We start from the raw sequence: 17,774 nt of genomic DNA, 5'->3' as shown, positions 1-17,774 counted from the left end.
CATTAGTTCATTAGATCAATCTGTGATCAGCAGAAAAGATGAGAGGGTTCCCTAGCTGAATACAGAGATTTCTACGTTTTCCTTCACAAGTTGTCTAGTCCTAAGAATTCACAAGATTTTTGTTAACTGTAGGTGTAGGCGGTGAAAATTGCAAAGAGGAAAGAGTGAATATTCACCATTAAGCCTGGGAGTTGAAAAGGCTACACATGCCACAGCAATGCACTGAGCATACTCTAGGGCTAATTCAACCTGACACACAATTCAGCTTTGTACACAAACCGGGATGCCTTGGAACTGTAAAAATCAACCAAGCCAAGTGAAATGCTTACAGTTAAAACCTTAAGCCTTAGAAAAATCACTCCGTTTTCAGATTCTGAAAAAAATATGTCAGCTAATCCACTTCATTCAAAAAAAAAGAAAAAGATTTTAAGTATGTGCAGGACAATTTCTGTCTCTGCAGTAAAACCGTTATTAAAATCACAATATGATATTAATGCATGGCTGTGCTTTAAAAAGATGAGACTGCTGCAGTTCTGATTGCTCTTTCAGCTGAAGTTTGATTATTTGAATCAAAAACCTTCCAGATAACTTCTTGTCACATGGAGTGCCTAGCTAAGCACAAGATTCTTGCTGAATCATGATTTAAAAAGCTATAGTCTCACATCTTGTATAGCGAGAAAAGCTGTGCGAGGACCCAAGCTCTGCACTGCCAGTGCATATTAGCGTGAAATAGTGCTAACCTTTTATAAAACATTAATATGTTTATAATAAAAATAAGGAAATTGTTCAGAGATAGACCTTAAAAACTCATAAGGGGATAGTATTGTCAAGGAAACATTCTCAAAATAAATATTTTATGATATGCTATTTTCAACTTAAAACAAGAAAATACTTATTATAGGTGTATTTTTAACCTCTTACATTATCTTTACTTTTCAGCTGAGGCAGTGGAGTAAGAAAGAAAAGGGTAACCTGCTGCATAAGGGCCACCTACAGGGTCCTTTGCACAAGGACCCCGGGTCACTGCAGCCTCGGTGCGAGCCAGCCAGCCCATTTCAACACATGCCACCACGTGTGGCACAGCGTTAAAATTCCTTACTAGCCTGGGCACAAATCTGTAAAAATGACAATTTCCAGAGTTTTAGATTGGAGCTGGTGCAGCCTTGGGTCAGTTCAGAGGGCAGAGTGCGCTTCTGCCTGCCTGGAAAGTCCTGCAAATGTATCCTCAGCTGAAGGACTGGGTTTGAGGAACACAACCCAGACTCCTGGTAACTGAAGGTTCGCCTCGTCCTAGTCACTGACCAGAAATGAAACCGTGCTGCACACACCTTATGTTGTTATTAAGCAGCCTCGTGGTCAGGCAGTATTTCTGATAACCTTTCACAAAACAATTTTTCAAAACTTGATCTAAAAACTGTCATGGTCCAGTAGTTCTAGGGATTGAAGCAAAACCTTGAATGAAGATGTTTTAAATCAGGAGCTTTTAAAGTGGATTCTTTTTCCAACTTCTGAGTAGTCCGAATAATTGGAGGGGCATGAATATGCAGTTTTCTCTAAAAAGTGGACGACTCTTGACATAGAAAATTCAAAAAGTTAGGTTTTGCTTTGTTTTTTTTTTTTGCAACGCTTGTCCTTGTCTGAACAAATGCCATCAAAAGGATTACCTGAAGAGGGATTTAACACCAGTTATGTCTGAAGGAATAAAATCTGCTTTCCAAGAAAACAACCCCCAAATTCTTTGCATAGACGCAATACCTAACACCTCATAAAGGCCATCAGGCTTAACTACTATATTTTGAAACGCAGTATCTACAGCAAAACCTTTGTGTACGTTTACCTTGACTTTTACATGGCTGCTGTGGTTGCACCAAGACACACAAGTCCGTGAGCTGGTTTCTTCCTATCTCAAACCCAGCAGTTGCCACAACAGAAACTTTTCTTACATATTGTGGGAATTTTGAAGGTTTCTCGTGGAAGTCTGCCTTTGGTTAAAGCTCCCTCTCCCAGACTGTGCCCAGCCTAGCAGCCCAGGTAACGTATCTGGGAGCTCCTGCTGCCCTCGCAGCATTTCCCACGGCACCGGTGCTTGTTTTACTGCTCTCGGCTCTAAGAAGAGTTTTAGGACAGCGCTCCTCTCCTTTTTTGCATAGGCTTTGCACTACCTGGATCCCCCTAAAACATTTATTTGATTTATCGCTTAGTGGAAAGAGCCCATGGAGGAAATGGCCATCCGTGACAGTTACGGATCCAGCAACTTCCTGATGAATTTTTTTCAGAGTTATCTCACCCTTAATTAAGATAATGGGTAAGAGGCAGAAATATTTCATTCAGTTCAGCTGCCTTAAAGAAACAATACTATTCAGGAGGAAAGGAGGGCAGATTTATCATCTCCTTGCTAAAATTCCTCCAAGACTGAGCCACAAGCACGCAATTTCCTGACACGTTTAAAATTGAGGAGTGAAATGTCGGTCGTTAAGACAAAAATGTTTTACTTAGGTCTCTGATCGCTGCTCTGGGCCTCGCAGAGCTGCTATAGAGCTTAGCAATATAGCTGGAGTCTACTTGGGTCTTGTGTGGACTAGCAATGCACTAGCAAGACAAACTACAGTTGATAAACACTTGGGCACTGCTATTCCGCAAGCAAGTCCCTGATCTAAGCGGTTATTTACCCAGCAGTCGGGCGCTCACATGGGAACATCAGCTTGCCAAGCATCAGGTATAAAATGTTTCACTGCTTCTCCCTGCTCCTTTTCAAATGTCCCTTTTTTTGCAAACTACAGCGGTGCTGATATACGAGCTATTTTGCAATTAAGGAAAAATCGGTGGCTCTCAGCAGAAAAATCCTCTAAACACGGACTATGAGCATTTGGTGTTCTCTAACAATGTCTGCAGTATCAAATTTGTTTGGTTTACAACTCAAAATAGCATTTTCAGCTGTCAGCAAGGAAATCTATTATCTGAAAAACAATTTGATATCTGTTTCATATATCACCACTGAACGTCACTGAGATCAGAACTAGTTGACAATCCTGCCTGTGATTCATGGAACAGCATAAGATACAGCTCATTTTCCACAGAGAAACAGGCTCTAGGCTGCTGCTAGCCCTAAAATTTGCTGTTTGTCAGAGGTAAACAAATGAGACTGACTGGGAAGAGGTTTGGTGGCATGAAAAGATACATGCACATATTTGATGTCATTTTTCTGAGTCGATCCTCCATATAATCGCATTTATTTTTGGGATATTCAGGATGATTAGTTCTTCTAACAGTAGATTGTTTTCCAGTAACTGTTATTTCTGTCACTGCGAAGCAGAAACAAGCAACTCCATGTGCATGTTTGGGGATAGTTCCTCCTGAAGGAGGGAATTCAGGATGAATCACAGAAGCTGGCCAAATTCCTCAGTACAGTTACGCTGCCTAAGGAATATAATTATTCACTTTTAGAACGGATAGGGACAGATACTAGTTCTCATTAATAAAAGCGAGCTTGGAATGATTTTCAGGCCCTGTCAAATCAGCAGAATTCACACAGAGGAACAATTTTGGAGCTGTTTTTAAAAATAATGACCTGGAAATCACATGTTCAACAGTGAAAAATAACAAAGAACAGCAGGGATGATTCAAAGGGCTATTCTGTTACTTCAAGAACAGGTAACAAGCCTGGCTGGAGCTGTGCATGTCATGAATTTCCCTGGCATTTGATCCAAGTTAACCACAACTTTGAAAGTTCCATTTGCTTTTGCCTTCTTGAATGCTTTCATATTTCTCAGTTGTCCATTTTTCCTTCAGATTTCAGGGTAAAGCACTGCCAAATTATCTTAAATGCTTCACAGCTCTTCTGTGAGTGGCCACAGGATCAATTTGCTTTATTAATCGTATGACTTTAGAAGGTGGAAAATAGAAAAAAGATGAACTTAGGCTACCCAGGACCATGTGGCCAAAAATGCAATAAACTCCACGGCTGAGATGCAAGACAGCAAAAGAGGGATAAGGAGCAGCTTAAAGGATGTTTTGAGGAGGACAGGATCAGCCTCACTTCCACAAATGTCCCATAAATGTTTATGATGAGAAATATTCAGCAGTTCCTTTCACAGGGGACCTAAATTTAGAGATGCTGGCAGGGCTGATGGAGTTTGCTCAAAACTCCGAGCTTGGAAAGTAAGCTCAAACTCTAATAGGGAAGTAGTTATTCTGACTTGGCCAGCCCAGGCAGCTCCATTTGGGTTTGAGTAAGGAGGAATAGCCTTTAGTTTGCCAACGAAAATATGAGCAATAGCATTTACAAAAAGCAAGTCGATAAGAAAGCCCTGGAATCAGCCTTGCTTTAAATGTAGCCCAAAATACACAGGAGTGGAAAATGTGCATTGCAAGTCGCTCTGATAGTCTAAGCGCAACATAACTGAAAGTTGCAGAAAGCTGTAACCTGCCCCAAAATAAGAACTGCATCCTAGATTACCTCTGCAGGCTCACAACTTCCAGCTATTAGAACTCAATCTGGGGACAGTGTTTGGAGAAAGTTTTCAATTGCTCTGCTGGAGATAATGCAGGTTAGCCCCAGAACTGGGAGAAAAAAATGAGCCGCCTTGCAGAGCCACTCAAGTCCTTCCTTCTTGCCTGCATCATTTCTGGTGTAGTTAAAGGCCTAATGCAGGAAAGCAACTTCTTGAGGCAGATTTTAAGTTATTTTTATGTCCTTTTAATGAAACCCTTAAATAAAGCACTTCAAAAAGGGGAAAAAAAAAAACCCCAAACTACCATGTCTTTTTTTATTTACAGTGCATACACTGGCAGCACTTCAAATGTAAATCTACTTCAGCAGAAAGTACATTAAGACAAACGAGAAGGCGCTTTTATGAGAGACATCAATAACAAAGAGACCAAATGGGCTGAATGGAATAATTCATGAAGAAATGGTAAACTATCAAGCTATGTAAGTTTTGACTAAATACTGACCTGGAAGGCTGGGATAATTGTGGCAGGTGTCAATATCATGACAGAAGGGGAATAACTAGTAAAAATATCATTAAATGCAGAAGAGGAAGAAAAAACTACTTGGACACAAGCACGATTAGGGGATGAAATAGTATTCACAAGGAAGTAATGAGTGATTCATCTAGCAGACTCAGGGTTAGACAAAAGTCTCCTATAGGGAACAGTTTTGCAATGGCTGGATATGGACGAGATCCCCTAACACAGCTCTCATTTCTACGATCTCCCCCTACAAGTGTTGATAGCACTGCAACAACACATTCGACAATATCAGCTGGATATAATTGTCCAATATTTTGTTCGTTTGTTTTTAATAATATCCTACTCTGTGTACAACGATTTATTTGTAACATAAAATGCTTCAGGAAAAAAGAAATTCTCTGCTTTACCCCTTCATCTGTGACACTCTTCCAATGTATTATTTGTACTTGAAATTTCTACCAGCTTAATAAACAGACTCAATTAATTAACTTCAAATATGCTCCTTGTGACGTGGACAAGAAATAAAAAAATCTAAAGAGTGTTTTCATTCTGAAGACTTCAAACTACTGCTTTGATAAGGCCAGTACTAGCCAGAATAGTCCAGATCTCAAGAGGAAAGGCCATCTCAATGCAATTAACTCAGAAATTGCAGGTGAATAAACAGAAGGGACAGGTACCTTCTTGATGGTGTCCAGCATGGAGCGGCCTCCCTGCCACGGTTTTGAGTTCTTCCTGATGCAGGTCAAGCTGGCCATGCTGTGCCACTTCCTGTCCTCCAGCTTCTTGTGAAAGGCATTTGCCAGCAGCAGGACAGTGTCATATATGTACAGATTGGAGATCTGCAAGGATATGAAATGAGGGGATTATTTGTGGTGCCCTGCCAGCAGCCAGAACTCATCAGCCAGAATTTCTTTGCCTCGCCCAAAACCTGCTCATAACAAAATGGCTTATTTGGGAATCAAAAAATTACTGCTTTACTAGTCACAACAGCCTGGAACAGTAACGCTACAGTTGATGGGCAAATACAAACTACACACATGAACCATGCACAGTCCAGTCACTCGCACAGTTCCAGGATTAAAAGCCCAGCTCATTTACTTAAACAGACTTCCTTTAAATATGAAAAGTTGCAAGGAACTTTTCAGACATTCATACACCATCACATTCCTGCTGCACGTCTGTACTTCACGTGGGCACGCGAATGGTGTCAGGAAGTTCCAGTTTAGCATCAACTAAGGGAAAGTCCAACTCAGGAAAACAAACAAACAAAAAAAACTGTCAGCCCACTCCACTTAGCCTGCTACGTTTTCTATATATGTGTTTTTAAATGCATGCAGTACTGAGTCGAATGCGAAAGATGCAGTTCAATACAAAATAACACAAGTGCACCATCATAAATGTTTCCAAAAATAATTTTAAGAGAGCAGCCTTTTTTCACTCATGTCTCAAAATGCCAGAAACATTTAAGTTGCTAACAGCACCCCAAATAGAACCACAGGTGCTTGGAAAGCAAAATGACACTCCTAAAGGCGAGGGACCTTTGGGAATATTATTTTTAGATAACCTGGGGGTCACTTGAAGCCCTGGGGCTTGCAGTTATCAAGGCAAACTCATTTTCCTCAGCTCTGCTGTGAAAGGGGCTGTGAGAATTGCTAGCCCCTGAAAACAAATTAGCTAGCAGCAATTTGCTAATTGAGGCAGGCTTGCTGCCTCTTTTTTTCTTCTCCATCAGTCACAGACTTGCCAAAAGACCCAGATTTGAGGAATATGTTAAATGCTCTATGCAAGGGCTCCTCTGTGCAGATGGTCTACTCAAAACCTTAAAGGAAGGATGTCTATAATAAGAAATCACGCCAGCTTTAGGGAGAATGCCCTTAATTCTGCCTCGTGAAAATACCCAAAGACTGGGAAAGTCCTGCAGGAGCAGGGAGAGGCCAGGAAGCACAGCAATTCTGAGTATTTCCACAGGAAACCCACATACAGAACAGCAAAACAGAACAGCATCTCTTCCTGCCCAATTCCTCCTTGTAATAGAGGCACGTACTGTATATTTTGATTTTCTTATGTAAATTCCACCTTTCATGCTGGCTTTGACTATGTCGCCTGCAATCTGCTCCGTACGAGCCTCCCGGAAAGCTTCTGTGACAGGCTTCTTCCCCCACTATGATCCAGGAGAGAGTTGATCTGTCTCCCCACCTCGACACAATTTCCCCAGGCATTTCACCTCCCACATCTTACTGAAGGAGATCTCATGGTCTGCCTCTCTCCTCCCCATGAACTCCTGGGATTCCCTGCTGCTGTTACAACTTTGTGCTGTTAGTACTGAGCTGCTGATCCTTGTTTGTCTTTTTCTTTGCATGACAACGATCCTTTTTTCCTGGAAGATGGATTTTTATTGTTACTCAAGCTTTCCCACCAAGTCCAGGGATTCTGACTACTCTCGTTTGCAAAGTCAGTGGAGTAACATAGGACCTAATTTATTTAACTCACCTCCTGCAAGGGCAGGCCGTGAATGAGAGGATTAGAGGCACGGATCGAGCGCAAGGGTTCAGATTCATGCACCACTTGAAAAACCAGTTGGTTGATTTATCTACATATTCCCTACATCTACAAAGAATTCCAAGAATTTGGCTACCACAGTATTTTCCCAGAGAAGCCTGCATGAAGGGGACATTTGGTTCGGGGGGAAAGAAGTTATTATTACAGCTCTTGGACACCCGAGGACACTTTACATAACCAAAATAAAAGGAAAAAGCCCGTAGGACGCACCGACAATAAGGGCACTAATGAGGCTAAACTGGTACATGAAGGGCTACACGTGCCAAGTCATCATTTCCCAACAAAATGACATTGCTCTCAAGGTAGCTTCCATAACCTAATGGCATGGGAACAGAAAGCTGTTGTCACGGTTCATGAGGAAGGATGCACTTACTAATCTAAGAGTAATAGAGCTGGGCCTTCATCAAGTATTAATCGTGCTCAGGAGGACAGAGTTCAGCAATTACTAAGTGTTGTTATTCCTTTCCTAATAGTTCAGCTTAGCATTAACAGCAATCCATCACTGATAAAACAATGATAAAGACACTACAATTAATTTCTGATTCTGAAACTCACCCTTCCCTTTCACTGCCAGGCTCGCGTATCATTAATAATCGTCCCAGTGCACAGCAGGGCTACAATTTAAAGTTACTTTGCACTTTTACTCGTTTCCCATGTAAATTTACCAAGGTATTTCATGCTTTGCCCGGTATCAGTTGCTGATACTCTATTTATTCCCAGTCTCTCTCCAAGTAATCGCTGGACACGCGGAATAACAAGCTGTATATAACTGAATAATGCCAGATAGTTGCACCATTAACTTAGGATATTAACTAAAGTTAACCTAAATGAACTTTACTTTAAGAAATGTGAAGCAAGATATTAGTAAATAAATTAAGCACAGATGATTAATATGGATTAATTATGCCTCTCCTCTGTACAATTTGACTAGTTTTTAGCTGAGTTTTAGGTGTGTTTTTAGCCTAAAGGATAACAGCAGTAAAAACTGCTAGTAATCCAACTTTTAACTTCTTCTGCCTTTTCAGAAGGGCCTCTAAAGTGACAGAGATTGTTTTGACAAGGTCAATCCTACAGAGACAATGAATGACTGTCATCAAAATCTTTTCCAGTGTTGCAATTAAGATGCTTAAAATTGAATTCAATTCAAAATTTAAAAAATTAATTACTCACATAGCCTTTAGGTGAAGTAATTTAGAAAAAAACTCAAAAAATCCACTCAATTTCCAGAGACTATTTCTGATTGGTTCCCTCTTTGATACCATAAAAAATACTAAAAAATAAGGTTTTCAATTTATAAGCTGTTCCCACTTCCCCCTGGAACAGAAGTTAATTTATAATATTGTTGGGAAGAACAAAGAAACAGGGAACAAGCGCCCTAGCTGCTCTAAGGTCTATACATCATGTGGAGACACAGGGGAAGCTGCACCTGACTTTTTCTGCCTTTCGTTATGTAGCACAACCTCACTCTGCTGCTAACGAGGTGCTGCTTTCTTGAGGAAAGGCAGCGCACAGCCACTGAGCTGTGCAGAGCAGTTAAACTCATCAAACCTCCATCATTTCGCTGCACTGAAAATTCAGGAAAGCTTCCAATAGGAAGATTACAGCTATCCGAGCAGTGGTTTGATCAAAACACTTAGGTTAAGACACACAGTCCACCTAACACGTGCAGTGGAATTTGCCAATTTGTAGCAAATTGGCACCGGCCACACTGCTCTTGCTCTTCCTTCCCCTTATACAGCTATTCATTTTCATCAAGGACACTCCTTTGCATCTTCCTGTTTTTCTCCCACTGCTTTCTCTCACTCCCTTCCTTCTTTAGGCTCATGGTTTTCCCGAAGACCGCTGGCTTTGCTGCTCAGGCAAGGACCATTGCCAATACAGGCTTCTTTCTACACGTCTGTACATGACCATGCCAAAGAACGAGGGTAAAAACCAATATTTTCATCTAATCCTTCATTCCCGGTTTGCTGTAACTTTGCCATGACTCGGCCTAACCAGACATCCTAAGAGAAAGAGAGAGGAGTAGCTCTTGAAAAAACATATGTAAATTTGGTAGGACAGTGACCATGAGCAGTTTCCAATTTCATACAGTAGGAGGGCTATTAAGGTTTTCTCCCCACAGTTTCTATCCACAAAAGACCAGAAATGTGGAAATAGCACAAATATGTTTTGGTTTCTGCCCTCTTTGAAAGTCTGTATGTACTTGTGTGTGCATCTCACTGGCAACCTGCAATATGTTGGCAGTTGTGAGCCGCTGACATGAGGTCAGTGAAATTTGTAACTACCATACCTAAAAAGAAGGCCCCTCTGCAACGTGGCCACAAACCTACATCTCCAGACATTGAGTCTGAAAGGAGCAACATGGGTGTCCCCAAGATGGCTTTCCTACTGCCAGCACATCTGTGCCTTAGAGAAGCCCAGCATGCAGTTCGTAAGGCTTTGGGCAGAGGAAGCTCTTCATGATGAGATAACAACAACAAGCTAACAGGACAGCAGAACATCTACCCAACTGTATGGACCCTAGGGGTTTTATTTCCAGCCTCTCCTTGCTTGCTGTGCACCAAGTCAATCCTTCTCATCCATCAGAGCCGCTCCTGCCCCCCTGCCCAAGTATTTTCCCAGTCCCATGATGAATCCTTAAGCTCTGTGTCAGAGAGGACATTAAAAATAAATACAGGATCACATGTGCCCCTGGAGAAAAAACCTGCAAGTCATCACGAAGAGCAGTTCACAGGCGGGCATAGCCCGGTATGGCAACTACCTCCATGCTCTGGGAGAAGGGGTCCTTGGGATCACACAGCGAGGAGGAGATGCGGTGGTTGCCGCGGAAGCAGCGCTGACTTATGTTCTGGGGGACCGGGAACGTCTGCCGGATAATGGTCAACCTCCCGATGGACCTTCGCACCAGCTCCTGCACGTCCGCATCGCTGATCTCCTGAAGGGAAAAGGCAGGGAATACGCAGAGAGGTTAAAGGGCAGGAGCGTTACCACGGAATTGCAAACGGAAAATCAACCTAGAGGGCCCGGAGACATGCGGGTGCTACACGGCTCTGGTGTGGAGTCCTTAGGAGAACATAAACGAGCTCCTTAAGATGACCAACCTACCACATGTATAAACGTGTTTTATGCGGGCTCTGCCCAAGTGCTGAAGAATCCTTGTAGACCCAACTGGGTACAGTTTCTCTATTTCGATTTTTCTCTCCCTCTCTTTTACCTTAGATGTTTTTACTTAAAGTCTCTCTCAGCATCCTTGGCCGATGATGCGCCGATCAGCAGGAAGTCGTCACAAAACGCATTTCTTAGCGCAGCATTAGGTAGGGGCTGCCAAGGCTCAGACAGTTATCCAGGCCTTAAGTGCCCATTCCCTGGAAACAGAGTCCCAAGACCCTGTAAGCGGCGCCCAAAGTAGCCAGCACCATTTAGCAAAAGGGCCAAGAAAATCATATGAGCGGGTCCCGGGTGGGGGCCTGCTTGCTACTGCAACCCCAAAGTTAAACCCAACCTTCTACTCTGCCGGGTACCTAGGAAAACTTGGAGCTGAATGCTCAGCTCTGCGGAAAAACGCTCTAAAGAAAAAAATAGCTTAATATGTTCATATGTAAAGCATTAAGCTTAAAAAGATTAGTTTTTACAGCAGGTTAAAGAGATCAGAAAAGCAGTTCCTTATGTATCAGAAATACCAGCAGCTTGACAGGCAACAGGGGCTTTACAGTATCGAAAGATGTGGCCCTCAAATTCGATGGGAAGGAGCATGGGCTTACAAGAACAGTCACATAAAAACTGCAAAGCAAGAGAAACAAACTACAAAAGCGGTCAATCTCTACAACTAAAAGTTATTTTCCATCACACTGAACTGTTTGTTCGAAAGCTGCCTTAATCAGATTAGGTGAATATTCTTGATGCGCCAAAACATGCCAGATGAATAATTTTGTAGCTATTTTCCCCCAAAAGGGAGGCTCCTGAAGAACTCCATTAGCAGCCTGCACATAAATACTCCTGCATTCAGCCAATGCTTATTGAATATTTCTGATTCTCATTTGTGTATTTTTAGCTTCTCTTTTTTTGTAAGGATGTAGCACATCTGCACTGCTGTGCCTGTAGCTAGAAGTCATGACTTCTTTGCCTCTAGCTGCCCCATCTATACCCATAACCAAGAACTTGGGAGACACACATAAGGAGTAAGATTTGAGCTCAAATGGTAACATTTCTCATAAAAAGATCATCAAGCTTTTTGAAAACATAGATTTTTAAACGGCAAGACAACTAACCCAGCAATTTTGGCTTTTGTGGCGCTTCAGCTAATACTCTTTAAACAAACCATTTTGGAGTAACCGGTTTGGACATATTGCTACTCATGTAGTTCCTTTAAAGTTCTCAAGATAAATGCACAACTTGTGACTCTCAACTTCAACTCTCTTGACTACAGTAAAGCCTTTTATTCTTCTTCATACAATGCCAGAGTTTTCAAATTCATCTGTTATTAATGTTCTTTATGAAATATAGATTTTTCTGCAAACAAAAATAACACAGGGCATCAGCTGTGTCCTGTGCAATATCTTGCACTTCTGGTTGATTAATCCGTAATGTACCATAGATAATGGTTTCTCTAAGCCTAAGATTCTGTCTTTTCATTTAACCTGTATCATTTCACTAGCTGTAATGTAAAATAGAAACCGCTGTTTTAGTAAAACATGTTTTTTTAATACTTACAATATAATCAGAAAGGAGAGTGCAAGAATATTTTGTTGATTTTTGCCTTTCTGAAGGAGGTTTACAAAAAGTTCATATGGTTTTCATTACACATGCTGCCCAAGTTGTAACAGAGAGATTGGTTTTGATAATGCCAGAAAAAATACCTACATGGCCACATTATATCGCTAAATACCATTTTAGAAAAAAAAATCCCTTTTGGCTGCTCATTTATCTTTCCTCTCGCAAAATCTTTTGTTGTTTCCCTTGCATTCAGCACTTTTTTTGTGTGAATTTTAATTAGAAAGTCCTCATTTTCACCTTTAGGTTGCCCACCAACTATTTTTACATCATCTGGAAACTAATAATAGAATCCAAACACCAAGGAGATTTCCCTGCGGTCCCAGATTTCAACAGATTAATGACAACTATTATTCTAGATGTTAAGACTTGCACTGATTATCCCACAAACTCAGCTTTCAAGCTAACTACAAATCAATACCAGGCAAACACAAACTCAGCTTTAGCAATTTGCTACATATTGCTTTGTCGTGCTTTAATACTTGGCACCGTGAGGAGCCTTTTATATCATGACTCTCCAGTACCATCTCTCATTCTTGAATTTTGGATCTGACTTAAGAAAACTATATAAAGCAACTATTGTATGAGAGAAAACAATTTGCATTTGCACTTCAAAGGAGGACACAGAATAATGATGTAAGGGTGGCAGATGAGCTGTTACACAAGAATCAAATGTCAAAAAAATGACAGTGGGCCACGTTCAACATATCTGGCACCTGTATGCATTTAGTGATTTTTTTTTTAATTAGAATTTAATTATAAGCTCAACATGCAGTTCCAAACCTGCCTTTAGTTGACCTGGGGTGAGAATAAAGGTTTGATGTCCTATTTCACATGATAAGGATAAAATTAGATGCCTATTCCATCCCAGCAGCCAAGCAAAGAGGGAAAGAAGAGTGATTCTAGATGAATAGTTGCTTAGAGATGAACTGGAAAATGGGAACTGAAGAAGATCAACTCTACACACCAGGCATCGACTCCAGCGGGAAGCCAGACAACACTGGAGAGCTAATAAATGTTGTCATTCAGCCCAATCTGATTATTTCCCGGTTTTCTTTCCTTCCCACTCCTCTCCTTAGAGGAGTTTTCCCATTCCAGGCTCCCACGCCTTTGGCAGTTAGAAGCCTCTGCCGACTTTCACCCTGCTCTTGCTCATGGGCAGTTGGAACTTGCCCGTTCTTGCACCACCCTTGTCCTCCAACCCTGGACAGCAACGTGTTTATTCACACACCAGATGCAGGGACACACAGACAGCACAACCCCTCTCAGCACTGGCTTTTAAAGGCCAACCAAGCCCAACTTTTCAGTCTCTTCCCACACAAATCTTATCTGCATTTACTGTGAACCTGTTTCAATTTTTTTCTAACATGGCTGGTTAGACTTGTGCACATTATGGCAGATGAAACCCACCCAGTCCTTTGTACAGCACCATTAATATTTTCATTTCATGTAGAGAAGCTTTAGGTGGCGGGAAGCATATTTAGCCGTCCTTGAGTGAATGGCAGTAACAGAGAATGGATGGGCATAAAAAGATGACCCTGAATGTTTTAGAAAAGCTAAACGCTCAAGTCAGACAAGGATTTAAAATAAAAAAGCCTATTTCTTTCACTGAAAAAGAAAGAAAACTGATGAAAAGCCTATGAGTGTCCCTTCAACAGTTCCGCTAAATAAAATCTGAGCTTGATGCACACTTAGGATTTAAGAGTCAGAAAGAAGTGTAATCTTAAGGTCCTAGGCCACCGGAGACAGGATTTGCTGTCGTGCGGAGGAAAGCAGCAAGCAGAGGCAGGGAAGGCAAGGGGGAGATGGGCAAGCCGAGGGGCAGAGTGAGAAATCCATTCGCACATTTTGCACAGGCCTATTTGATCATGACTGAATTCAAGCCTATGACTGCTGCAAACTTTAAATAAGGAATTAAGCCATCTGCTTAAAGGCCCTGAAGAAAGAGGAGCATCCATTTGCACAGTGCTTAAATGTAAAGATCAGGCTGAACAGATATGTAGTATTTGCAGAGGACTAATAAGATATATATTATGCTTTAGCAAATTTTACCTTATAGGAAACCCCCCCTTCCTCCCATATGCGCAGTCCTGAAGCAAATTTGTGGTATTATCTAATAAAATGTCAATAATTGGGACAATAAAAGTTAAGTAACTGTTTCCAGGCATTATAGCACTTAAAGCTAGAAATTAAGACAAACAGATGCTAGCCTGCGAACCTAAGCAGATTCACCATCACAAAACTGAAGGTGTTTTTCCTTTCATGGCATTATACACAGTAGAAGTGCTGTATGAATTTGGCAGAGTGATGGAAAAGGGAGACTAGCTCCAGTTTTAATATTTCATTGCAAGGGATTATTTGAATCGTGTAGTCTTTGCAATTAAAAAAAAAATGCAGCTTCACAGCAATAAATTCTCAAACCAGAAGGTCAGAAAAGCACTGTTACTTACTTAAAACAGTTACCTGACAGCTTATGTTTGGTAAAGCAAGTGCCCCAATCACACAGGCCCGGGTTCATTACAGGAGAATTGTGCAAGAAACTACAGAAAAATGGGCAGAGCTCTCGGATGGCTTCACAGTCGTCTCCAGGTATGACGGCCAGCAGTAATTAATGGAAAACCTATGAAATGCTCTGGCTGAGGATGTGAAGACAGCTATTAGAACACTGCAAGGGTCCTGCAAATCCCTCCAGTTCCAAACCTTGCACTGCCCAAGTGGAGTCTTTGTGATCTTATTACTGAGCGGGTAAAACGTTGCAATGAATAAATCATATCATCGAACATTCATCATTCAGGAAATATTTACATTCCCGCTATAATTTGAACATAGTGATAGGAACCAAAGGAAAAATAGGGCACAACATGAGACCATCTCTATCATTATCTAAAAAAACTTTTTTTTGCCTGATCTGATTTTTATTTACCCCAAATATTGGTATTCTTAGCCTTGTAAAAACAGACAGAGCTGGCAGTAAATTACCTAAAAGCAACTTAAGGAACTTAGGGCTTTAGTTCCAGCAGCAGATTAAGCCGAGATGGCTGAGGAGGTTACTTCCCTGGCATGAAATGAGCTGGCGTTCTCAGGAGCTGCCAGCAGGAATGACCCAATGGGCTACAGAGAAGATTTTAATGACTCTGGTTCACATAACAGCTTGGGAAAATGAGCTTCACTTCAGCTTCCACCAATTGCATACGAAAGGGCTATAAAACGCGGGGGGTGATGCGGGTGCCTCGGCGAACTCCGCTGGAGCTACCCCAGCGTGGGAGCAGCAGCTCAAGGAAGAGGTTGGGAGAAGGGAAGGCAGCGCAGAGCGGTAGCTGCTTCTGCTGCCCCGATTTCATCTGCTGCTGCCCACAAGCCATAGAGCTCAGAAAGCAAAATCAGTCCCGTGGAGACACTGATTTCTGAAACCTCCAGCCTGCAGAAAATGCTCAGAGCACAACCTCTGGTTTTACTTTGCTTTTTTTGGGGGACAGGTAACACAGCTAAGACCAAGCATCTTTTGTGGAGTTTTCCAGCTCAAATTCATTTACAGTTGACCAAACTGCAAAACTTGTAGCAAGATCTTTCACTGAAGTGGAAAACCTATAGCTGGGCTCCATGTAGGAACTGGGTCTGATCTATTCATACTGAGGTTAATTGTTGACTTGTTTTGACCAAATTAATAATTCATTTTGATCCCAAATTACTGATACAGTACTTATCAAGATACAGTTTTTCCCGGAGAAAATTGGCTAAAAACAGGTTGGGAATTCACTGGGTTTGAAAGAGTATACCAAGCATCATCTCACTGCAACAAAGTTACCAAAATATACACATGAAAAAAAACTACTTAAAAACTACTTGGGATTCACTTTCTTCACTATAACTTACTCTACAAATGGAGACCTAGTAACTACGCAAGCAGAGATGTACAGAAAAGCTAGAAAGTAGGCCTGGAATTCGTAAGCAATTTCTCCAAGTTATCCTTTATTCTGGGAATACAGAGAGGATAAGATGACCTACACTAGGGGAGAGTTACCTCTCCAGGGAGTCCCAGCCATTCTGGACCTATTTCGCTTTTCATAAACCAAAGGAAAAACCTGAATGCAGCCAAGAACTGCATGGTTCCATGTTTTATATGCAAAGCCACTTCCCTTATTGACTTGTCATATTTTAGTTGACAAGCTCTCATAGAAGAGCCTATTGCACATTTTAAAAATGGGCTCTCGATTCAACTTTCTTCCAGTCTTCTCTTTATGAACATTCGCATGTGACCTTACCCTGAACTCTATCAAAAAGCCTCCCACGGATACCGATGGGTTTGATGACAACCAGCATTGACTTCCAGGGGGATTTTTAGAGAAAAGTGAAATAAACTTAGGGAAAATAAAAATAAAATAAAAAATAAAAAATAATAATAATAAATAAAAGACCCCAAAAAACACAGAACAAAAGCACTTCACTCAGGAAAAGTTTTTTAAGGTTTTTTTTTTTTTTAAATCTCTTAGTCAAATCAAAAGTGAAGGCTAAAGATACCCAGTAGGGGAGTATTTTTCATTTATTCATACAAGGATGTCTGTTTAAAATAGGCAAGACAAAGCAACAAAGCCCCCAAACTTGTAATTCTGCTCGTATTCAGTAACATCCCCCCTCCCAGCATGCCCCAACTTTGTTGCAGCTACCACTTCCTCTTGGCAAAATCAAGATCAGCTGAAAAGTGTCAGAAAGCCTGAGAACAGGATTCACGGTTCACAATGTTTGCTTGACAGTTACCTCATTTATAATGATCCAATGACAGTCAAAAGCCACCAGATTTGTCTCCACGACCTGAAAGAGAGAACAAACCAGCTATCAGTCAGCTTGCTTATGAAAGCAAAATAAATAAAAAATTAAAGGGATGCTCTCTGCAAGTGACACAAACAGGAAGCACATGCACTGCAAGACCTTTGCTATTCAGCTGAGGATACAGAACCTTTAGCTAAACACGGCGAGAGTGTTTGGGTTATTGTTTGACTTGCTAATTAAACTTGGAAAACCCATTTCACCACTGGCACTGCAGAAGAGAAGATGTTTCAGATGACTGAGGAGAAAATGAAATCATGTTTGTCTTAATACCGCCTGGTGAGACAGAGCAGCAGAGAGACAGAGAGGGAGGCAGAAAATAAGTATCAAGTAACTCCCGCCAGATCTCTGTAGCTGAGGCCTCTCCAGTCTTCACCTACCCTAGAAGCCTGTGATTTGAAGGGAAAAAAAATATGCTCATATAAATGCATGAGTGGGGAGCAAAAGTTCTCCTGAGCAGGAGGGACGTCACTGGGATGATGAACGATAGCCCGTCCTCGCTCCCTGCATACAGACCCTCTTGCAAAGAGGAACGAGAAAGGGAGCGCATGCGCTCCAGCTCTGTTAGCAGGAAGGGAAGCCCTTCACAGAGGCAGGAGCAAACTACAGGAACACCTGGATGCCTTCGCGGTTCTTGCTCTCACCACCTG

General features: G+C 41.5%; 1 protein-coding gene across 1 annotated transcript in view; it reads right to left on the bottom strand.

Moving 5' to 3' along the window:
* Window positions 1-17,774, bottom strand: part of GRID2 (glutamate ionotropic receptor delta type subunit 2) — a 561,587-nt gene that overhangs the window by 160,668 nt on the left and 383,145 nt on the right. The window contains exons 5-7 of the mRNA XM_088529596.1: window positions 17,056-17,109; window positions 10,292-10,465; window positions 5,649-5,810 (exon numbers count right to left, since the gene is read on the bottom strand). Of these exons, the coding sequence (XP_088385722.1) occupies window positions 5,649-5,810; window positions 10,292-10,465; window positions 17,056-17,109 (390 nt within the window). The remainder of the gene's footprint in view (window positions 1-5,648; window positions 5,811-10,291; window positions 10,466-17,055; window positions 17,110-17,774) is intronic.

The sequence above is a fragment of the Tinamus guttatus genome, unplaced genomic scaffold, assembly GCF_059628265.1.
Source record: "Tinamus guttatus ecotype Peru unplaced genomic scaffold, ASM5962826v1 Tinamus_guttatus_pri_ptg000028l, whole genome shotgun sequence".
NCBI classification, from domain to species: Eukaryota; Metazoa; Chordata; class Aves; order Tinamiformes; family Tinamidae; genus Tinamus; species Tinamus guttatus.
The sequence above is the reverse complement of the archived record's forward strand: the minus strand, read 5'-3'. Positions and strand labels throughout refer to the sequence as shown.